At 32.5% G+C, this 25,645-nt stretch overlaps 1 protein-coding gene across 2 annotated transcripts in view; it reads left to right on the top strand.

Annotated features, from left to right (window-relative positions):
• The window catches only part of LOC119066386 (POU domain, class 6, transcription factor 2), a 55,060-nt gene that overhangs the window by 5,704 nt on the left and 23,711 nt on the right, over window positions 1-25,645 (top strand). The window contains exons 2-3 of one of the 2 annotated variants that reach the window (XM_037168819.1): window positions 1,778-1,874; window positions 14,420-14,643. In XM_037168819.1, the coding sequence (XP_037024714.1) occupies window positions 1,778-1,874; window positions 14,420-14,643 (321 nt within the window). The remainder of the gene's footprint in view (window positions 1-1,777; window positions 1,875-14,419; window positions 14,644-25,645) is intronic. The other variant, XM_037168818.1, reaches the window with a different exon arrangement.

The raw sequence follows: 25,645 nt of genomic DNA, 5'->3' as shown, positions 1-25,645 counted from the left end.
TCCATTGGTATTTTTTTGCTCTAGTGGCTTGAACGATTTTCATATATTTTTTTATTATACGAGTCCGTTGTTATAGATGTTCCTCCAAATGTTAAAAATATTAAATGTTCGCGAGGGTTCGACATCAAAATACAAAAAATCATGCATCTTGCTTGCGGCGAAACAGCAAAAAAAAGCTGGCTTCGTTGCAAAAAAATTTGTTCCACATACATGTCGATTGTTGCAACATGATGCGTTGCATCAAACTCGCATGCTTCTTGTAGATCAAACCCACTTCGACACTTGTTTCACGATAGCCTAGTATATCGATTACTTTGTAACTTTTGATAAGTTTTGAAACTAATCAAATGACAAAAAAGAACTTTTTTGTTGCTGTTTTACCTCGATTCGAGCTAGCTCTCTTTCAAGTATTTTCATTCAGTCGTAAGAAAACATCATGGCGTGTAAGGTGAAACATTCGGCTTAATGCGAGGGCATTGTTTTGGTTCGCACTAAAAAATTCTTAAATTTTCTATTCATTTAATCGAATCTTTGAGGATATTACCATGTACTAATTGCATTTTCCGCTCAAAGCGTTTGGCAGAATGTACATTATTCGAATCATCCCCTCATGTCACACTACCCCTTTTAAATGCGAGCGCGGGAAGGCATAGGGTAAAGCTAATAAATACGAAGATCTTTTGGAATACTAGCACACTATTGTCTTTTGTTTTGTTCATTCGAAAGAATAAAGGGCTCGTATTTATCGTTGATTCCAACATTTCTCGTTAGGACTGGCTTGATAAAGTTATTTCATAAATAAACCAATGTAGTAGACTTCTCAGCTATATTCTTTCAATATTCATTCCTATGCCAGCTTCCAGACACAAAATCAGTCTCAATAATAGTAACATAATTGAATAATGCAACTACCCAAATTACTTCCTTTACTATCAAACTCCGTTTCCAAATATTCAGAAAGTGCACCGAATGTGTTATATACATAGAATATACTTAAACTTGAATGTACGTACATATTTCATTGACGCTTATAAGTACTAAACAATTATTTGGAAGCACGATTGACAGTAGTATAAATTTTAAATGTTTGTGGTTTGAACAATTTCTGATAAACTCCGAGATAAATTCAAATTTCTCAGTTATTTCACGGTAATAATGTTTTTCGCACGGTAATTTATTCCAATTATTACCAATCACATCGAAATTGATATTCTCAAATTATGTGATTATGAAATTTTATATTCGCTTGATTTATCGAAATGCAAAATACGGGGGAAAACCAATTGATCTCCAACTTATTTCATGTTGCCCCTCGGAAGAAGGCTGTTTGAAAGTGGTTAAACGCATCTCGTTTCAAGCGATTTATTTATTATAACACATTGATGAATAGTAATTTATGCAACACGTTTGAACAAATTTGTGACACCTAGTGACAAAAACACCAAGCATGCATCGTTATGGAATCTCGTCTCGTCGTAAAATCAATTTTTCATTCCTTGGGACAAAATTACAGTAAACTTTGTAAAATTGCCTAAAATCTTTCGTCCACAACCGATATGTAAATAACTGTTTCCTGCTTAATGATACGTTTATGTACCTCTTATCACTATCACTAGTGACAAAATGTTATATGGAAATTTATCACTAGTGACAAAAAGTACCAACCATTGAAATAATGCGAAAACATTTTGCCACCGAATTGCATAAATTTTGATTTTAGTCGATGCACTTCTTGTAGTGTCAATGTTTTCTTACTTTTTTCGTATTTTTTTTTACAGGCCGAGCACCGAGACAAGCGACAAATTTTACCCTGTCAGACATAAATTCTTTCACAACGGATTCGCCCAGGGAAACATATTTTAAAAACGCATCCGGTAATTCTTTTCTTACTTTACATCATGTTACTTTATACTTAAGCTGAATTATCCAATTTAAAAATGATAACGCATCTCACTTTGTTGTTTATCGAATTCGATCGGTACTCGTTAGGCTACAAAATATGTTACTTGTTCAAAACACTAATTTTCATGTGAATTTTGTTAGGGTTTGAATTGATTGAATCCATCTTTCTATTTAAAAGAAAATACACATATTGAAAACTCATCAACGCACATACACCATAATACTTACGGAAATGTATGCACTGGTATCTTATACAGTTGTTATTGTTTTATTTTGTACTCTGAGTTGAAACATTTTTTTTTACATCCGAAAGAATAAGTTATAAAATTATCTTTAACACATTCAAAATAATTGCGGCTTGTCAACTTTCGGCACCCTGGACTTTACTTAAATAGTTGTGGAATACCTCCAAATAAATTTCTAAAAATCTTGAATTCAGTTTTCCTCGACTATTTAAGTAAAGCCCATGGTGCCGAAAGTTGGCAAGCTGCAATTAATTTCAATGTGTTAATGCAATTCAGTGAGTGAATTCGTCATTTACTCCGCCTGTGTGTCTTTTGAATCAGTTTTATTTCGATCAAAAATGATTGCGAAAAATATGTATCGCAATCGCACCCACAATGAGTGGTATTTTATTGCACGCGATGTCTTGTCAACGTCGGTTTTGACTTGGGTTGACAATCGACATGTTCCTTCATACGACTCTTGTTTCACAAATAACTATTATTCTACAAATAGTTTCTAGCAGAGTCTGTAATGGTGAAAACGTTTTCACGAACGTTCATGAACTTTTTAGAATTTTCTCGATTTTCGTGAATCTCAAAAATCGCGAAAATTCATGAAAGTTAGCGAAAATATTTTCACTATTACAGGCGCTGGCTTCTAGAGGCCACCGTACGAAGTCTGCACGTCTTTCTAAATCTTTGCTAGTTAAAAACATGCATGCGTTGTATGTTGTTGGAATGTTGGACATAGCTTCGGCTGGCATTTTTCTAAACCAAAAAAATTCTTTCTTTTAGACATAGTTTATTCTCATCAACAGTTTCCATTCGTATTTCGACACTGCAAGTGTCGGCGGAAATAAACCAGAGCGTGGTTGAACTTTCTGGTTAAACGGTATTATGATAACTGTAGCGGCGTTTAATATAACGACGTACTCGTTCACTAACTCTCGTTATTCTCCACTCTACGTAATATAAAGTGAACAACTCGGAAAACCTCTAAGGACAAATTTACGATGAGCGCTGAAAAGATTTATTTTTATGTAATGTTGTAACATTGTTTCAGTCGAGGTTTCTGCACTAAGCAGACTAAGCAGCACAACATTAATAATTATTTTGAAGGAAAAAAAAATATATTAAATACCGTGACACCGATATGGCCAGGAAAGTAAATACAGTAGTTATAATTGTCGATAAAGTGCTTCATTTCACAAAATAATCAATAAGATAAATAACATTTTTTACGTTTATGTTACCTTTACGCTTCTTATGTTAATATGCATAATATGCAGTCGATACGAAACGTTTAATGTTGTTTAACGAACGAATTAATAAATGATTAGAATAAAGTGGGAGAAATAATTACAATTTTTTAATTGCTCATTTTCAGTTACATTGTATTATTCAAATTGGAATCACTACATTGTTGTATTGTGCGGTTATATTTCCATAGTGGATATGTATTAATACAATTAACTTTTACAATTTACGACACATTTATTTAAGTATTGCCTATAATAAGGAATTATTATTTAATTTCTTAAAAATCAATTTATGAATGGATAATGAATTAACTTATTTAAAAAAAAAAACGACCGTTTATGGCGCTACTTATATGAAAATAATACTGGTCTGGTCTGGATGATGATGTGTTTTATTGTCATTGAGCTCAGAGTTGCAACGTAAACGAGTACCTAACTTTATCATTTCTAATTCTGACGGGTTACGTTTAATTAGATTATATTTTTGTATTAGCAATGAAATGTTTGCAAAACAGCCATTAATTAGCTAGATCTCTAGACAAATGAGTAAAAAGGTGTAATTAGATACACGTTTTGAAGTTTATACATTGTAGTTTCAATTAGATTTTTTTCTTCCATCGCTGTGCTAATGATTTATCTCATTTTTAATAAATTAAATAGTTTATTAATTAAATTGAAGGTAATTGTGTTATTTTTCTAAGCTGTTTGCTAATGGAAGCGTCTACGAATCGGATAGCAACTGCAACATAGTAGTGTATAATTTAACTTGTATGCATAAATAAATCCGGTTCTCAGTATTAAAACTTAATAAACAAAACACTAATCGAACAGAGAATTTTTGTTCCAGCGAACAATATCTATTTATGCTATCTCAGCTGTGATTGAATATATTGGATTGAGGTCCTAGTTTATCTAATCTAGATCCAGGATACTATTAGAGAAATTGCGATAAATTGACGTAAAACTTGTGATTTACATGTCGAACCTCACTCCATACATTTTTCACAACACAGTCGAGTAAATAGACATTTCCTCATCTCAGCTAAAACTTCGGGAGCCTTTGTTGTGAAAAACGTCGTCAGCACACTCGAAATTAAATTTCCAACTTTTTTAACCCTCGGTGAACAAATAACTTTTAAGTATAGAGAACTTACTGATGATTTCCGAGTTGTTCATCAATATGTAAGTGAGAGTCGTAGTCTCTGTTGTTATGCAGTTCGTTCATGCATAATGGAAGACTACGAACTTGTTTGAACATTTTTATATTGAGAAGTGGGAAGTTTTCCTTCCTCTCGAACTATAACACTACTAGTGAAAATAACAATGTCCAAACAATTACGTTGTTTTATCCGCGAAGCTCTGCGGAAGTGAAAATAGTACCGTAAATGTCATCAGACAGTGAATCATTTCCGTGGAGTGCTGCCGTGCTGCGAGTAAAAATAGTCGTACGTATGTGGACAGTACATAATCTACATTACAATAGTAGATTAACTAACAATAGAACAACTTACGTGCGACACTTATAGCGTACAACTAACATGTAGGAGTGAGCGTTCATTTTGTATTTTTGATTTATAAGGCATCCACTTTGCTGGATAGTCTCCACAAACGTTCTGCCACAAAAGGTCTAGTAAACCTAAGAACCTCAAAAAGGTAGAAATTGAGGCTCTTAAGAGGCATCAGTTCTTTTTCCTACCACAAAACACGAAAAAACGACCCGAAAACTGTCGATGTATCTCTTAGGAAGTCATACAAAATGATTCGAATATGCTTCAGAAAAGTAATATGGACTTTCGTCGTTGGAATTGCGGTTTTACATTTTCCAGAAATTAATAAAATTTTGATAAAATAATGAAATTAAAGTACCTCTGTTTTGAGCTACAATTTTCACGAAACTGCTCACTTTCCTGATAACACCAAAAATATCACAACACAAGAGCGTACTACATGAAAAACTGCCACTGATTCGGTTGGAATTGCGGTCACAAATTTTTTTTAAATAAATCTTTAAATTTAACAAATGTTAAAAAACAAACTGCAATAGGTTTAAGCATTATCAAAATATAATAAAATGACGTCACACTAAATCGAATCATTTCCGAAAAATGATTTCAAAAATGATGTCATTTAGATTAAAATGCTACTTTCAGTAAACGGGACATATGGGCAGCCAAATTTTTGATCTAAATAATAAAATAAATTTTTGATAATTTAAACGATTTGAGCCTTTATTATTCACTGGTAATCGTGCATACATTGGAGAAGTTGATTTCAGCAAATAAGTAAATAAATAGAAAATCTACAATGTAGATTCTACATATTTCAGTGAACATTTTGTTAAGAAGAATCATGTTGGAGTGTGTCTTAGGAGGAACAATTATGCCTCTCAGCAATGTCAGCAATGTTCGAAATATAGTTTAATAGTGAACTCGAACTCTAAAATTATATTGAAGGGACCATAAAGCTTCATTTTCTAATTGATGAGCATACAGATCTATAAATCAATCCAATGAGCATCCGAAAATAAAATAGACTGTTATGATCAGATCGAGAAAACCGAAGACTAGTTACTATAACTTGCCATGGGGTAATTGTCAAGTCAAGGTATTTGCTTCTCTTTCAACGTGGTACGTTGAGAGCGAGAGGACAGAAGACCAGTTTATTTTAACTTGCCTTGGGGTACTTGTCAAAATATCTTCTTCTCTTTCATCATAACACTCTATAAACTCCGATTTATGATATTATATCTTGATCCAACAAAGACAGTCAAATCGTCCATTTATTGTATCTTCATTAGGTAAAAAAGAAGTCTTTTGTCTGATGACGGGTCTACATTTTCTTTCTTCAAATTTTCCAACAAATAGAATGAAGATTACGAAGGAGAGAATAAAAATCAGGAGAATCAAAGGATTTGTGAGAGATCTCTTCGCTAAATGATATAGCCTTCACGCCACTACTTTAATTTATCAGCCTACGAAAATGTAGATTTATTAAATACGTGGAAAGTGATGCTTTCCTCAAAGCGATTACACCAAAGTCTTAATATCGAGGGGTAACCGACTGGCCAAAATGGTGGCAAATCAATTTCTAATTCCTTTCAATTCCGTTTAATTACCTCAATTACCGGACCAACTCGTCTAATTGCCGGATTCGCTCTATTTCCTTTCAATTCCTTTCAATTCCGTTCAATTCCTTTCAATTTCTTTCAATTCCCTTTCAATTCCCTTTCAATTTCTAAAGGTACTTCCTGTCAATTCCTTTTAATTGCTCTTAATTCCATTTATTTCTTTAATTAACGGATTAACACCACTACTTGCCGGATTCGCCCTTCAATTCCTATAATTCCAATCAATTCATTCAATTCCACGAATTTTCGAAATAATTGCTCGATATTTTCAAATAGATATAAACTTAAAGTCAAAGTTAAACCCTTAAGCATTTTGGAAAAAGAATCGTCAGACTATATCAAGAAAAAATTTGGAACAACTATGTTGTCCTACATTTGTGACTCATTTTGTTAGAATCTTTAATTTTTACTCATACTTTTAGAAGAGATTTTTCAATTTCAATTTAGATTGAACCGTCCAATTGACTGCAGTTTTGTTTAAAATGATTTCACATCGCACATCATTGTTTATTTTAGATAAATAGTATTTTTCGTACAAAGACAGGAAATGACGAAAAACTATTGTGCATCCGACAACTGAAATATGACATATTTTGCCATGATTTTTCATTAAGAAATGTCAGTTTTTCCCGAACTATATATCGTGCAGGAATAGTTATTTACGTATATGTTGTGGACGGTATATTTTAGGCAATTTCGCGGATTGTAGCGCGAACGAAGTGAGGACAACAAGCGAAAGTGCCTAAAATAAACCGTCCACAACAGATGCGTATACAACTTTTCATGCTGAGGGCCTAAGTTACGAGAAAAATTCCGTAATTTATGCCCAGGGCATGAAAAAGACTTCATTTCTTTATGATTTATGGTGCGGGAATAGTACATTACTATACCAGTGAAGTAATTTGATATCTCGTATCCAGATGAGTAAAAGTATCCGAGGGCTTCAGCCCGAGGTACTTTTACTCATCGTGATACGAGATATCAAATTATTTCACGCGTAAAGTATGGCGTTTTACTTTACGAGCGAGGGAAAGGGTCTTCACTAGTGAGGGAATAGTATGTTGTGTTACAAGTATTGTAATGTTGATTTTTTCAGCACTAGACCCAAGTTTTCCTTACGAGCAGAGCGAGTAAGGAAAATTGGGTCGTGTGCTGAAAAAATCTCATTACAATACGTGTAACACATCATGCTTTGTGCCAACCGAGAATTGAAATAGACAAATGCACAAAAATTCAGAATTTTCATTGTAAACAATCACTCTTCGAATTTGATCGATCACGTTGCTTTGCATTTTTTTAAAACGAATGCTGTAATAACTCATACGAATTTCATTTCAACACTGGTTTGAGTGTTGTAATAAGCCATGAAAACGGGTGTTGTAATTTTGGACATTTCAATCTAGTTATCGATATTGAAATCCGTCGTATTTCAATTCTCGGTGGCACAATGGCCATATTACCTCACTAGTAAAGTAAAGAAATTACATGAATTTTTCCATGACTATACGATTGATTAATATGGTGAATGTGAAGTGTGTATGTTTTCAAGTAAGTTGCTGTGTTTTGTCTATTTCAGTTGTCCAATGCACAAAACGTTGTTCGTACCTCGACAGGAAATCCATTTGTTCAGCACACGTCAGCAAAGGCAAAAGCACTCAATTTTTTGTTTCACTCAAGTGATCGACATCATAAGATTTTAGGCTTTTGAAAAGTTGATGGATTAGATGATATTGTCGGTGATGCATTTTTTGTACATTTGGTTTGAAACTGGAGCATTTCGCATCGGCAATGCCCCAGCCTAACATTCCTCCGACGAATATTCACTTGTTTGTTGCGGCTCAAACTCTTCCGTATCTGACTAACAAGAATCGTCCGAAGAAGAATCCTTCAGTGTGCATATTTTGAACATAAAAGGACGTTGGACCTGTTCTAAAATGGAACTGATCAACACTGTACACTGTTATTTATTGTGCGGGAGCTTTTAAAATTAAAACAAAAAGGAAATAATGTGGTTTTGCATTCGCTGGTCCTTCTTTCCGATAATCACACTTATCAGCATTTACTCTCATTTACTTTCAATTCCACATATTTCCAGTCAATTCCAATCAATTCCGATCAATTCCTGCCAATTCCGATCAATTCCATCAATTCCAATTATTTACCGGATACTCCGGCAATTCCTTTGAGGGTGTGTAGTCAATTTCCCGAGTCGGTTACCCCTCGCTTAATATTAAATTCTACAATTGTATGTGAAGACTAAAAAGAACTTTCGGTTTCAATATTATGACTCCTTTTACACGTCATAACAGATGTCATTTCGTTTTGCATTTTGTTTGTGATGTTCTATTTAAAATTATGTCTTGCATTCTTAAAACGAAATAAAAGTTTATATTTTCGTAATTTATATCAAACACGATACTCTGTGTGGTGTTGTGAGTTATGTATGGTGTGGGTGTTATTACTAAAATAAAATCTTTCTTTTTTTTTATTTAATGAGTATAAAGGAGTATAAGTATGTGAACAGAACAATTTCCATAGTATGTACCTATATAAAGAACGTCACCTCCAGCAATTAATTCGCATATCTTTGAAGAGAGAAAAAATGTAGGTGCGTGCAAAGAAGTGTAGTAAAATTTAAACTGCAACAGAAATTATGGGTATTTTCGTATTATATCGCGCATAATCTATTTATACATAATTATGTCATGTAAATAAAATTCATATTTACAATTGAAAATAAAAAAAGAAGATTGAGAATTACACAGACGGATGCATCCAAAGTGAATGTGTTAAACGTATGGAACGATCCATATCAAGTTTTTATATTTATTCTGTAAAATTTCTAAAAAGTGAGAGAAATGTCGTTAATTTGTTGCACATACATATTTTCTTGTACGATTTGCTGGACGAACAGTAATTATTATATGTAGCCAACCTCAATTAATGCCATTAATTGAGAAGGTAAATGATAGTGTTAGCGTTTGTGTTCGGAAAACTCGTGCGAACACCTTAAGCATCTCCGTAATTTACACATGATTTTCGTTTCGTTTCCTTTTGCACGCGAAAACTTTAACACGGTGCTTTAGCGAGCGGTAAACGACTACTCAAAATCGTATGGTACCATTTACAATTCAGTTATCGATATTTACAGGGAGAGAAAAGTGAAATTCGACATATTTTCTAATTTAAGAGTCGTTGTGGTTTGTGATTGATTCTAAAATAATTTCGTTGAACAAATGAAAATCTAGATTTTTATTTTCTGAATTTTGGTTAGGCACGCGCTCGCAACAAGAATGAAATACTAAAATAAAAAAAATCTAGATTTTCATTTGTTGAACACATTTTGTGTGGAATCACAACTGCCAAAACAGAAAACATGTCGATTTTCACTTCCCTGTACACTGGACATCTCCTATTTTGTCCAACTATATTTAAGATTACTTTGAGTCTTTGAGTCATAAACAGAGTTTTTTTTTCTTCTAATTCAAATGTTTAAGTGAGTGGTAATTTCCGTGGTCTTTCTTTTCGAGTTCCTTCGATTCATTCATTATGTCTTCATGAAAAAAAGTTTTGTAAGGAGCGTTAAGATCCCAAAAAAAAAAAATTGTTCGATAAATTCCCTGTAAGATGTTTCTCATAAATAATATCCAGAATCTACGACCTGAATCGGAATGAATGTCTCTTAAAAAATGTTGCAATTTACGAATATGTTCAAATTAAATACTTTTATGCGTCGGAAATACCCGATTCCCGAAACTTTTAGGATGCCCCTCGTATTTGCAATGCAAATGATGATTTTTGTATTTTTATCTAAATTCTTGGTTGGCAGAAAATATCGTGTGCAACACGTTTTGAAATGAATCAGCACACGCCCTAAATTTTTCGTACGAGCGGAGCGAGTGCTGAAAAAAGCAACATATTAAAAGTATATTTGAAGTTTCCAGGGCACGATATTCACATGACCATGTACATATACCATGTATGAACAAAAATCTAAAAATTTCGATAGTTCCACGGCATAATATTATTATTTAAGCGTAAAATTTGCGAATTTTCATGGCCGGTATTGCTAATCGTAAGAAATTCGATAGTTTGCGTTGGCTCATTTGTATAGTGGCTAGAGCACGAATTTAGTTTTTTTCTTCTTCGTTCGGTTGCGTCTCCGGTGTCTATTTAGTTATTATTTGTCAGATATAACTGTGAAATGAGATAACATAGCAGCACTATATAAGGTTAAACAATGGTATCATATTATTTAAACATATAACCTTCAGTTATGCATCCTTTATTTGTCTGTATGTATATTCTCTTCAACTAAAGCAGAATTCAAATGATTAAAACTGTTATTTGTAGGTAATGTTATATAGACGGTACATTACAAGCAAAGCATTACCATCCATGATCCCATAACTATGAATGTCAATGGAAATGGAAACGTATAATTATTTGTTAAACCGAAAATCCATTTCGAATTTTAGAAAATAACTATAATATATTATAGAATTTACTTATGCATCATGTTTGAAGAGAGTAGGTATAAGACCACTTCGTCTACTGTAGAACATGAAACTTGAATTAGTGTTTCAGATTATGCATTATAAATGCAAAAGGCTATAACTCGAGATACCATTTTGTTGTCTGGTCTTGCTTATGCATAAATCTCAGTCCAGGCATATCGTATAATGCAATTCAAAACACAAAACAGAATTAATTTATGGTGTAAAGGCAGCTGTTATCTAAGGTTAATAAAATTTTTTTTTGTGGAATTAATTATGCTTGTTCGAGACATTCTGATTGTTTGCATAAATTTTAAATATTTTAGTACAATTTTGCAATGAGGTGGTCCAACTTCATATACACTTACATCATTATGGATAAATAAAAAAAAGAAACATTTTAACTTCAATCTCTGTACCTTTATTTATTACAAAGTATTATAATATCAAATTCCAATGCACATACGCTCCAGCACAAAACTTGTATCATTCAATATGCTTTTTTTTACATTTTATTTATATTTTAATGTGGAAGTAACATTTAAACTTGTAGCCATTCGATTGGAATGATTGATTTTTTTTTCATTAAAACTGGACGAATGAAATGAGTCATAGTTTAAATTGTGTTGTAACTATTTAACCGCAATGTACAAGCGCGATGATTTTACGTATATCATTGGTGGTATGTATATTTGAAAAGAAATTACGATTATTCGCAATTTGAGTTTAATATGGTTTATAGATTATTAACTGATTGAATTTGCTATACTTGTCGCATTAATATAAATATTATTATTTTTTGCTTTAACAGCCAATTCGCCAGTTTAGTCTCGACAACGCATTTCATATTCAATGATGATATTTGAAATTATTGGCGCATTAATGAATTAAAAAAAAAAAAGTAACTCGGTGACACGATGGTGTCTATCGTTTAGATATATTTTTGAATCGCTTCGCTTTGTGCACGTCTTCAGTTTTATTACAAATGGTAGAATCTGTTGTTTGAATGAATTATTAGTTCTGTTGTTATTCCATAACAATTTCCCTCGCAATTTCCTGATGAAATTATACAGTTTTACAGGTCGTTGTCGCTAAAAATTCAACTCATGAACTGGAATTATGGTTGATTTTACTCAATGCAAATAATATTTTTTTTATTACGTTCGAAAGGAAAGTTCGAAACTCAACAGTTCAATAATTCGTTTCTGGTTAATTCTTGCTAAAATGTTGAAATGGTTGTCCTGACACAACTTTTCATAGATCTATTTGGGCTCCTTCATAGGCTGGCTACTCTGAGAGTTCACCAACTATCGAAAATTCTGTGACACCATTTTCCAATTTCCTCGAATCTTTCGCTGAAAATTTACAGACCTCTTTTATATGTCAATTTCTCGTATAAAGGTGTGACACCATTTCCCTGAGTCGATAACCTACAAAATGTTGTTGAGAAATGAAATGTAATGTGGACAGCCAGTTGTTGATTTTAAGTTAGTTTATCGAAAATTAGGAACCGTATTTCATTACATCCATATAAGAGTTTTAGGGCAGCAGCGATTCTCTCCCACTGGCAGTAGGTGAAAAGAATCATTGATGTTGGCAGAATATCTCGTGTAGTGTACTGATAAATTCAGGAGGACGAATCAAATTGTTATTGTAAACGGATTTGCCAGCAAAAACTTGTGATGTGCATTATTAAAGTCACGTCAGATCTAACTGAAATATAGAAAAAATAGTTATTTATGGAATAATGGGGGATTGAAGTTTTTATGAGTTATTTTTAATCGACGTAAAACATTGTTCTAAACAAAAAATTGTTCAACGGTATGTCATTAAAATGCTATGATCTTTTTATAAGTTCGTCAAAACTTCGAAACGTACAGCCGCCCGTAAGTAAATTACAAAATGACGGCCCTATCTTTTTGATTTTACACTGTTTTTTAAAATAATTTTGATCAGAATTGTCGATACCCATGTAGTTCTTGCTGCAGAACACCTTACACATACTTATTTTCATCGAGACTGGAAACAGCCTCCGGCACATTTTACGCGGCTGACAAAATAGGGTCGATTCAGAGTCGAACTTTGTAAACAAAATTAATTTTATAAAAAAATCTTTGCATTTTAGAGGCAGACTGTAGAACAATTTTTTGCTTAGAATAACGTTCTGCGTCGAATTGGTCAAAACTTCAATCCCCCTTTGCGTATGAGGTGGCTTTTATCACTAGATGGGAAGACATCAAACGAGCGAAGCGAGTGGCAAAACACTAAAGTTTCCCTATATTCAACGTTTTATAAATACAATTTCGTCGCAAAATTCGTTTTTCGGTTTGGATATGTTGATATTTTCATTACTAGTAACAAAAAGTATATCAATATAACTACCATTGAAATGATGCATCGAAAAGTGAAGAAAAAATGTCGTTGCCTTTTTTGAGATAAATGTTGAATGCAACTCGACGATGAATTTCGATTTTTTGTTGTTTTTTAAAAATTTTGATACTTTTTTCTATCGGCCACATAAATAAATTAACGGTTAATGTAATAATAGGGACGACGAAATTTGCATTACATAGTGTCTATACTAATAATCATAACTCGATGTCTGCATGTAATTTAATAATGAAATACTCATTTACACACGTTACAAGTGTAGATGTTAACAATATTTTTGGTGACGAAACATGAAATCATTAAATATAAAATAAAATGAAACGATTGAGCGGGAACCATACGATCCGTATTTCTATTATATGTATAAAGTACGGAGATACATCGGTATATATAGCACATATTTTTCATATATATAATAAAGGGGTAGATGAGAAAAAAAAAATTAATCCTTTCGCTTTTTGCTTTATATGTACACACATTGTATGATGTTATGAATTTGAAACAAAACGAAATGCTCTTGTACATTGCACGATTCATTTGTTCTGGGTGCGTGACTCAAAACAAAAGAGCTCCGATGAAAGCACACATTACATTTACCTTTTGCTCGACTCGTACATAATAATGTGCATAAAATGTGATATACGTCCCATAACAATATTACATAATATAAATGTGTTGATTGCCGATTTTTTTTTTAATTTTTTTCTTTTTTTTTCAAAATATAATTTCTACATTTGAACGGGGGGTTAGAATTTGTGAACCCTACTTAATACAATTGTAGTAGAATTGTGTGTGCAATTTATTTCATAATTAGAATAATTATAATGCAGCATTTTACACATGTATACATATCCACCGAGTGTTAGAGGTGTGTATGTGTTAGTCAAGAGAAGGGTTAGGGTGAAGTTTGCATTATAATATGAAATTAGGCATTAAGTGTTTTATTTGGAAAGCCAATTCCTTGTTTCGTGTGTTGCGTTCATTATATTGATTTTCCTTTCTTTTCGAATGCAATTGCAGACGAGTCGGGATGCGAGTCTGATATGGCCGAAGGTGTTGAGGAGGCAGAGAGCAATAGTGGTGGTGACGCTATAGCTATGCTCGGGGCTGCGATGCCTTGCGAAACGATTAATCCGAATATTGGTGCTTTGAAGCGGGAGTTTGAAGCCTATCATAGCGCTCTAGCCACATCAACGCCTGTAGCAGCAGTTTCACAAATTCATCCAATTAATCTCAAATCAGAGGTAATTTAGACAAAAAAACATTTATTTTGAACAGTAAATATTTTGTAGAGTTGTACGATAACGGGCCATTCATAAAACACGTCGATTTCTTGAAAGCATCTGTATCATTACACTTTTCCATATAGAGCCGTTCACATATAAAACACTCCTAAGTGAGTACGTACTTTATGAATGGCCCCTAATAATACAGAAAAAGCACAAATTTGGTTCTATTGCAAACATTATCGATTTTGAATTGAAAAATTGGCGACGTTTTTTGACAGATATTTTTAGAGTGTAAAACTTTAGCCCGTCTTCCGTTTCCATGTGCTTTCAATACATATTTGTATGTTCAGCATAATGGTCTCGTTTAAAACATCTAAACATCAAATTCATTTTTGTGTTCTTGTGTTCTAACTGTACTCACAGTTTCAGGCTATAATTTAATTGATTACAAAACTCAATTCAAATTAAAGATTGTCTCTTAACATCAGCAATAATTTCCATATTTCGACTCGTCCCATTCGTGGAGCGATAAATGTTATTCTTTCGAAGGTGTATGGGAAGGCATGGAGAAACAAGCTTTATTCGACGAAATGTACAAACTAAAATTCCTTTGTATGTATGAGAGCAGTGGCTCTTTTTCTTAAAGAATCCACAATTTGTCAACCTGGAGAGTATATAATTTTTAAAATTCTTTTGATTTGACAAATTAAGGATGCGATTTCCACTTGGTCGGTCGAGAACATATCGTCTGCAGCATGACTAAAGCGCGTCCAACCGTTTTTTAAACGACTATATCTTTCGAACCATTGGTCGGATTTATACAAGGCTCAAAATCTCACAAATGTTGACAGCTTCCCGGAAAAAAAAAAGTTTATCGAAATCCGACCAATGGGTCTAGAGGTTCTTTAAATGGTAGGACGACGATATGCAACTTAAAACTTAAAAGTCGTCGTCGGTTAACTCTAATTAATTCTGAGAAAATTCGAGGAAAAGAGTCTGTGGTTAGCTGTGTATGAGGGTATTGAAGATTACCTTGCAATTCTTTACTTCTGATATCCAAGCTCTTGAAAAATCTCTCCATACTATTCGTTCTGGTCCACAAAGTCTCAATTTAACCTTGATATCTTAAGTGTACTCATCATTAGGACTGACACCGCCAATTTTACTTCTTGTTTTATATATACTTATAGCATCGACTCTGAAAAGGATTGAAACAATGTGTAACTAACATAAAGTTTATTTAAATAATGCATAAATTCAGGTAATAAGACATGCTAATAAACTCGAAGCCACATGTAAATCTAAATAAAAATACATAACCACCAAAGACAGAGATACATATAAAACCATATACATAAAATATATGATTTGCATTAACCGCGCCATCATTATTTTGAATTCATCGACATAAATCGATTTTACATTGATTAGTATATTCTTTGCATCATGATCAGTACTTCAATTTCAAATATAAACAAGAAAATTAAATAAGTAGAAAGTCGATTTGCGAGACATCAAAATGTATATTATTTGCATATATGTATACGTATATGACATCGAACGTATCGCTGGTAAGAGACCACATGGATTTTAACTTTATTTATACGATTGAGTAAATTTTTGTTTTAATAGTTCTGAACTCTACACCTGGAGGTGTTGCTTGGGTACATCTTTTTCGCTTTTTATTTCAGTTGGAAAATATAAGATTCATTTATCGCAACTTATATTTTACACATTTAATTCGATAGGGTTGATAGGTTGATCCATATATAGGGTTACGAAATTGGATTAATAATGCAAGAGAATATTTTAGAAATTCATTTCAGTAACCGTATCATGAGCGGAACCATGTAAGTTTAAGGAGAAGAGGGAAAAGGGAAATTAAAAACTAAGACTTCCACTTCATTTGATTTTCGGCAGAGTGTTTACGAAAGGCAAGAAGGGGTAAAGTTAAAATGGAAGACATAGACTATTTTTGGAAATAGACCCTGATTGTGGGACTTTGGTTACGCAGTGGGAGGGTGTTTACTGTTGTGATTTTTCTTTTTTTCTAAGGGAGAAAGTGAGTCTGACTCTGACATTTCAAGAAAACCTTGACGGGGTTTAAAGATATAACGAAACAGGACGGTTATTTGATAGGAACAACTAATTTTGTTAAAGAAAAAAAAAACTCATACTTTAGTTGTGCCTTTAAACAACCACTGATATTCAATGCCTTGGAAAAACAATTAGATATTTACAAACTGCAATACTTGCGAGAATTTTATTTGTATTATATTTACAGTGAACGACATCTCAAATGTCTCACTGTCAAATTTTTCTGAGAATTTTATTATGTCATTGCAAATTCACAATGACATTCTCTGAAAAAAAATGACAGTGAGACATTTGAGATGTTGTTCACTGTAACATGCATTATGTATTATTGACCCTGATTCTCCACAAAATGACCTTAGAAACTGTTTTCTGATTAGGTGGTTCTTTAACCCACAGCCAAAACTTTTCAACAGAATTTGTATTAGTTCCAAGTACCAGATATAGTTGAATGTGAAGCGCCTTGTGCGAATTGTAAATTTCTTAATCTAGTACCTCATAGTATTAGAAGCTTAAGTGAATGTTGGTGGAACTTGTGGAATATAACCTTTCATAAACGTATCACCGTAATGCAATTGAATCTATTACTTCTTATGGTCAAAATAACGTCTTGTGTTTTATGGAAAATCTTTTACTTCTTTCGTACAAATCGTTTTGCTATAAAAGAACACGAGCTAGAGCTCGCTTCGTTTTTTTTATCGTCGTTGTTGATAACAGATGACATTTTAGTTTCTTGAATCATTGAATGTAACACATTTTTTAAAATGTCTAAATTACATAGTGTTCTAGAGATTCGTTAACACACGAAGGAAGAGTGTAAGATTAACAACACACCAACGTTTTCCATAATATATTCTCACATTACACTCAATAACCACGATTAAAATTCATGGTATACGGAATTACATTTTTGTGAAACGAAATAGATATAATGAGGGAATGGACATGATTCTAGATTCTAGTAGTTTCGTAATAGCGCGTGTTTCTCTTATTAACAAAAGATTTTTCTTCGTTTGATATAAAACGGGTAGTTGAACAAATGTCTTAATTTTCAGTATTTAAGATGCGATTACTCAACCCATTCAAAATTTGATATGCATAAAGAAAAACGTTATGCTGACCTGTACATAATTCAATGTACCCTTCAGTGTTGATGATAAATATGGAAACCTATGTTATAGCAGCGCATGGTAGCACAGAGAGCCGCACATATACAGAAAACAATCAACAATAATGAAATGCATAAACAAAACCAATCTTGAAATTGATATGGATTACAATTTAGTCAAAATTTTCAGAATAGAATAATCTTACAGCAAAACCAAATTTTCTATAATATGCAGATCCAAATATGAATACATTAATGATAATAATAATTGAATAAATTTATGTATATACAGAGATAGAGAGAGATATGTATATTTATAATATATAAATATATTCCCTCTACCTAAGCAATATTAGTATTTTAATAAGCCATTTCCCACATGCTGCCCTTATCTACATATTAAGTTTCTATACAGCATTGTTGTAAATTACATTACACAGAGAAACATTTCTATCTTATTTCATATTATTGATCCGTACCAGCTATTCTTGGATATGTAGCCCTTCTATGCATACGTATATCTACACCTTCCTACAGATAATACATGCAAAATCAAGGAATATAACCGTCCTAAACATATATGTAATAACATTATTATTCACACTACCACTACCAATATATTATACAGGCCGAGAGACATAGATTAGCATTTCTCATTAATGCAGACTGGGGCTTAATTGGAACCATGCTTAGGACAGTGTCCAACCCCCTCCTTTTATTTCGTTACTCACCCTTATTAAACTCTGCTGTACGGCTTAGTGCTGCCGTTACTACTACTGCTGCTGCTGCTGCTCTGTGCTGCTAGGGTTTTCCTGTTATATCGTTCAATGTTTGAATGTGTTATGCATAAATTAGAATTGATTCAGACGTCCGAATCGCAAATTCAACTTAACTAAATTACACATTATTATGAAATTTTGATTATATTATATATGGTGTGTAGTGTTGTACCTTCTCCAATGTTACACATATCCCATATATAGAAATAATAGTATACCCCGAAACGTTGTACTGTGTGTGCGGATGGATATGGATGTTATATGTTTGAAATAATATAAGAGCTTTCTCAGAATTTATGCAAATATGCAAATATTCTTCATATGGGATGTATATAGTATGTAATGTGTGTTTATATAAAATTAAATTAGACTTGAAATTGCAAAATTTAGAATTATCGAGCTAAAGTGTGTGTATACCTTTATATATGTATATATAACATTCAATATGCAACATATACATAATATAAGATGGCACTGGCTGAGTATACATCATCACAAAGATACCATACCGCCACATAATATATATATATGTACACTTTTATGTTTTGGGTTACTATACTACTATCACTATATAATAGCCATTTTATCGTTAGATAAATAGTGTTACATAATCACCACCGCATCACCATCATGTTCTAAACATGATTTTGTATTTTATACACACCTTTCCATCCTACATATATTCATTTTCACATTGTCTAACATTATGTCTATATTGGCAAATAATGAAGCCAAGAGTCCGTTCCTTTTTGCTGGGGAAGTTTTTTTTTCGTATTTTTAATTTAACCCTTGATGAGAGTCAATAATTTCATAGTGAAATTATATTAACATCAATAATAAAAACTCGACATGACGTCTTTTTCGGATGAGAGAAGAGAAGAAAGAAGGAAAAAAAATGTACAAAAACCTTCTACAACAATCAATAAGTTAAAAGGGATCGTTAATTGTATTCAATTGAACAGAAATTCATTAATTACAATAAAAATTATTTCTTCGAATTTTATGATCGAATATTAAATTGGGAAAATTATATTATACTTTGTAAATGGCATTTATATAAAAAAAAAAATTCGCCTCTCTACTCTTCCATCGTCTTCCACAATGACCCTTATGAACTAAATGCAAAAATTTGTCAAATGGTTAAAATCGAAAGGGGGAACTAACACTCCTTTATTTTTGTATATAATTATCTGAAATTATGCTATACAGCGTCTCTTTTAACATTTCCCATCTTTGAAATTACGGCAAAATCTGTGGATGGTAATTATTATATATATCCTCTCTATAACGAATTTTATATGTAGCCGGTTACCGGCGAATTATATGTATATGCATGACTTCTCGTCCATATAAGTATTTATATCTCAGTTGTTAATTATTGTTAATTCACCATGATAAATTCAATAAAACGTGCATCTGTCAATATATTTTGTTTAAAATTTATATACATGCAATATATTTTCGTCCACACATATATTATGAATATGTATAAACAACCACGCGCTTAACAATGTGTGAAACACCGAAAAAGAACGCTAGAGAGATGTCTGCTGCATATTTACTCGCTTTTCGCTGTACATTCACATATATTATACGTATATGCTGGATCGTACACACCGAATAATTTAACGTCGGGTGTTGATGTTTATTATTATAAATATTTTTTTTTGAGAAATTACAGGATACTCGGAGCTAAACTGCTAAACTAACATGGAAAATGTTAGACTAAGAATTTTTGTCGTTGTTTTGTTTTCATTCTGAATATTCCACTGTAACATTAGCGGTTTTGGTCAAATTTAGGGCTAAGAATAATTAAGAAATAATTTCAGTTCGTTCATGTCATTTCTGGTGTTATATTTTTACAATGTTAACGTCCAGTTCAATCCCCGTAATCAAAAGTTTTTTTCAAATTTTAACTCTGTAGCGTACACAACATCAATTAATGAAGGTCTGTAATTCAAAAGAAGCCAGTGCAATAACGAAATCAATACAAAATGTAGCCAACAGCGAATATCTCTCTACATAATATTATTTATTAACTTGAGTTTGACAGAGTTGAATGGAGATCTCGATTTTATCCTAGTAAAATCGGACAGCCTGTCGCGGTATAACTAGTCCCTGGTCCAGGCAATCTATTAATCATTTGTTCCCGTGTTTGAACCTATTACGCACTGCTGTTCATCTCCCAAGTACAAAAAAGGTCTCACAAATGTCTTAATCTGTCGAAATCATATATCTCAATTCTCACTGAGTCTAAGAAGACAATAGATTTTAAGACTTGAGATATCTGATTTCGACAGGAATTTTTCTAAAAATTTTTCACTCGGGCTGTTATCGAAAAAGCTGACAAAAATGCGGTCTCATATAGCACAATTGCATGTTGAAACAATCGAAGTGAAAGATTCAAAACTATTCGATTGAAAATAACTTTATTCGAAGAAAGTAATAGATTCAATAAATTTTTGAAACTCTTGAAATGCTTGTCGTCTCTAACAACTTAAAATTTGTTTTCGATACAAAATCTTTTACTTCATTAGGCTCTATTTGTATATAAAAGGATCAGCGTTTGTTTTGTCGTCAATTTTGTTAGCAGATGACTAATCATGTTAGATGGTTTTTCAAAAATCTTTGACCTCGCCAGCGGTTTTGATAATTTAAGATTTGTAGGGGAGACAAGTAATAATTTTAGTTAGTAGCTTCTTGACGTCATTTCTAAAATTTTATATTTACAATATTAAATGTCCAGTTCGGTCCCCGCAATCAAAAGTTTTTATTTGTTTTTAACTTCCAATTTTGAGAGTTAATTCGCGGTGGCGTAAGGTCATAACATAAATTTTTGTAATTGAACGAAAGTCCCAAATTATTTTCTTCTTCAATATTTTTGATCTCTTGGCTGTACAACGGTATAATTTTGCTGTTTATGTCCAACCCTTCAATTCATGCCAAAATGAAGAAGGTAAAACAAATTGCAAATTTTAGCATTATACAGACGTATCCGGGGCATTGACAACACAAAGTATAAATCGGGTGATTTCAGTTACATTTGCATTGAAAAAAATTCTGGGATGTCATTTACCGATACATTTATGCTGAATACAGAATTTGATTATGAAAATTGTAAAAACGTTTTTTTTTCTTGTTCTTCTGTTTCTTTCTTTTAAATTAACATTTTCGATTAATGAATTTCCGTTAATAAACGAAGCAAAAAAAAAAATATCGAGCAAAAGTTGATAATCTCTTGATCGCAATAAACCAAACAAAAAACTTATTGACTTTAAAATTATGATAAATGTTACATGGGTTATACTGAACAAATATGAATATTACTGCAAACAATACCCAGCGCGCAATCCGTACATATATACGTATATAATACAGACGGAGGATTGCGGATGATGCTGTATTTAAAACAGAGAGAAGTTTACCGATCCATCTGAATAATATTATTAAAATCGAAAATCATTTTATTAATAAAAAATAATTGCTAATAAATTTTGTACATTACAAAGTTATAGTTTTTTATTGCAAAGACGATTATTAATTAAACGTGACTTCATCTTATCCCGATGTATTTACTAGCCTAAGGGTAATTAATAATCACGTTTTATATTATTGAGATTTAAAATGCAAAACGTATAATAAATTAATGGCATGCACATTCAACAACATTATACGATATTATAAACGTTTTTTTTTTCGAAAAAATAAAGAAGGAACAAACAAAAATCAATGATTTTCTCAATATTAATTCATGTTTAAAAATATTGCATATATACCTATGGTGTGTAGTAGTATATACAATTATACATACATAATACTACGCATTATCGAGAAGGTGCTCTTATATGTGCATCTACTTATAAAATAATAATAAATTTCAAAATATATACATTCATTGTACTAAACCATTGCATATACATATACCATATACAGCATTGCAATTCTTTAACCGTATGCATGTAATAATGTATCCGTAGCAGTTATGATTAATTTTTGTAGACTGCATTTTGAGACGACATTTCGATATACAATAAATTATAATTATTTGTACTCTCTTAAGACTATAAATAAATTTATTAAATTTATTGTTTTGAATAAATTTCTCTTATTTGTCGATGGTTAATGAATTGAGCGCAATGAGTGCAAAATAGTTAATTTAAGTTGGTGTTCATTGCATATCTCTCGTCGCCAACGGATTGAAATTTGTATAAGATTGCTAACATTTTCAATGGTAAACACAATGGCAAAATGTCATTCATTTTTGCCGCCTTTGGATGATACTACCAGAGTGTACCTTGCGTACGCTTCGGTAGATTGACATGGTGGATAAACCAAATTTGTGTCAAAGTTAATGTATCACACCCATGGAGTTATAAGATCCGATAATTTCAATCCACATGCAATGGTGACGTTACCATGAAAAACATACTTAACTGACTGTACAGATTTACTCATGTGTGTGGAATGTATGGAGTATTTGGATTAAAATTGTTGAATCCTATATCATTGAAAATGAAATTTATTTAAAAAAAAAAATCGAAATTTTCTTGACATTCGTAATGTTGGTTTGTGTACCATATCAGCCTCAGGGAATATTTTTAGAAAGTTAAACCTTAAAAATTTCATAAATTTTGTCACAAAATTCCTGAATTTACAAATTAAGGCCAGGGTATGGCGTAATGTTTACATTGCCATGCAAAACAACCTATCCTGGTCTTGGAGTTTTTAAGAATTTTTTAAGAATTTTATTGAATTTTGAAGAATTAAATCCCTAGAAATAAGCCCTGTATCAATAGAGCAAATATGTGTTGCCTCTTAGGAAATCTAATGCATTCTATAAGATATTTTTAGACAGTAGTGGAGTATATGCGAGTAATTAAAAAATACATTAAAATTATGTAGTTTATCGCACCGGCCCATTCGAATTGAAGATTTTGCTAGTCTATTTTTGAACTCTACAAAACCCTGTAGAAAATCAGAGCATTCATCATCGATAAGCGAGTTTAAAAATCAAATTGGCAAACTATAATACTCTTCGCATCATTCCGGTCATATCCAACGATGTTATAATTTTTTGATGAGACGCATTAGACTGAAAAAATGCATATAAAAAATCAGCTCCTGAACCATACAATTAAACAATTTTTCAAAAATTTTAACTTTACAAAATTTTTATGCATCTACGGACATCGTATACGTACAGGATTCGGTGTATATGAAATTATTGCATTTTTTTAATTATCGGTTACAGGAAAAAAAGCATAATTTAAAATAAGCTATGAAAGGTAGACATTATAATTTACTCGTAATGCAATTTATTTTTCAACCGTCCGCTCGATCGAAAAACATAATTTTATGTATATTTCAGCGTCGAGATTGGACGATTAATGGATGATGAGAAGTTGGTACGGTTGCGTTGCATATATGTAATGTATATATATTGAATGTTTATACAGATTTTGTTGTTTATATTATTACCATCCACTTCTCTGTGGATGTGTACAAACGTATTGTGTGTTAAGGCAAATAATAATGCACATTAAGTTAAACGTGGGCGTTCGTAATTTGTGATTAATAATTAATGAGTTCCCAATTGACGTTTTATTATAAAGGATTAAGCAATTTTATTATAAATGAAAGTTGAAATTGTATGATTGACTACAAATTGACTTTTTTGGTTGCGATTTGCTCGTCCACGTAAAATAGCACTCTTGCAGTTAATGTAAAATTAGTTTCCAGTTTTTTTGTTCGAAAGAGGTCAATCTCTTAACCTCGTATATAATTTCTGAATTTCTTGTAATTTACTTTGTTAAACCCTACCGTTTCGAAGCGCTCACAATGGCCCTTCTTCCTTCGGGGTGAGTGTGAGTGTTGAACGCTTTGGACGTGCTTTACATACGCCCTTGTTTATTTCGTTTATTTCTCGTTTAATTCTCTTAATTGAAATTTTATTTCTTTTTATTTGATTCATAAGGTCGTCCTGTATAGTAAATTATCGGATTTTTCGTGTGTGGATTGTTATTAGTGCTATTTTTTCAATTTTGCTACGGATAATTTATTGTAACGTAATTGTTTACGCCTGTGCAACGTCATTTATTTGATTCGCGCGCTCACATATCCAGCTGATGACAAATACCGCCTTTGTTTGTTTGTCAATTTTTTTTTGCTTTTCTAACTAGTGGATTCCCGTCGCTTCTGTTTTGTTTTTTGTTTTAAATTTTGCATTTTGCATCGTCACAAAACGTTTCATATTTTTTTCATTCCAATTGAGTTTTAACGTTCAATCAAGAAAATGAATAATTGTGCTGTGTGTGACGGCTGTTTCCGGAATGGCAATCCAAATAAAATTATTTGTGATGGAGTATGTCGTCAATCCTTTCACGCTGAGTGTGTTAACTTTAGTAAAGATGCGTTATTGTGCTATCGTGAAATGCCGAATCTTCAATGGTTCTGTGACGGTTGCATAATTCAGACACGCTCGTGCAACGTTTCTTCTCCTCGATTCAATAACTTTAATTCCACCTCGTCATCATCTTATCTCCAACGAACGCTCATCGCTGCCAAAAATATGCGTAATCGTAATCGAAATCGGATTCTAAACGCTAAGTCGTCGAGTAATAACAGTTCCGTATTTTTGGTAACCCGATCAGCTAACGTTGTAAATGAAGTTACAAAGTCGAACGACTCAGTGAGTAATTCTTCGTCGGCAAACGAAATGCAACCTGAAAGTCTTTTAGTCAAGTCTCCTAGTGTATGTAGAACAAATCCACTGTCTATGATCACTCAGCCTGATGTCAATCTATCCACGGCGCAGCGTAGTAACACCGATTTTAAAGTCAATCTCACTGAACTAGGAACTCCAACCGCCGGCTCTAGTCCCTCGGCCGATGTACCGACCAAACCGTCTGTTTCTGCACAGGTATCCGATGAAGTCAAAAACCCTACAGTACGACCGCGATACGATTCAATGGGCTCACCAAATATTTCAATGCCGTACGAGAGACAAAGGGTTGTCTATGTTTCCAATTTTCATCCG

Source organism: Bradysia coprophila, chromosome IV (assembly GCF_014529535.1).
Source record: "Bradysia coprophila strain Holo2 chromosome IV, BU_Bcop_v1, whole genome shotgun sequence".
NCBI classification, from domain to species: Eukaryota; Metazoa; Arthropoda; class Insecta; order Diptera; family Sciaridae; genus Bradysia; species Bradysia coprophila.
Note: the sequence above shows the minus strand (reverse complement) of the source record. Positions and strands in the feature narration are given on the sequence as shown.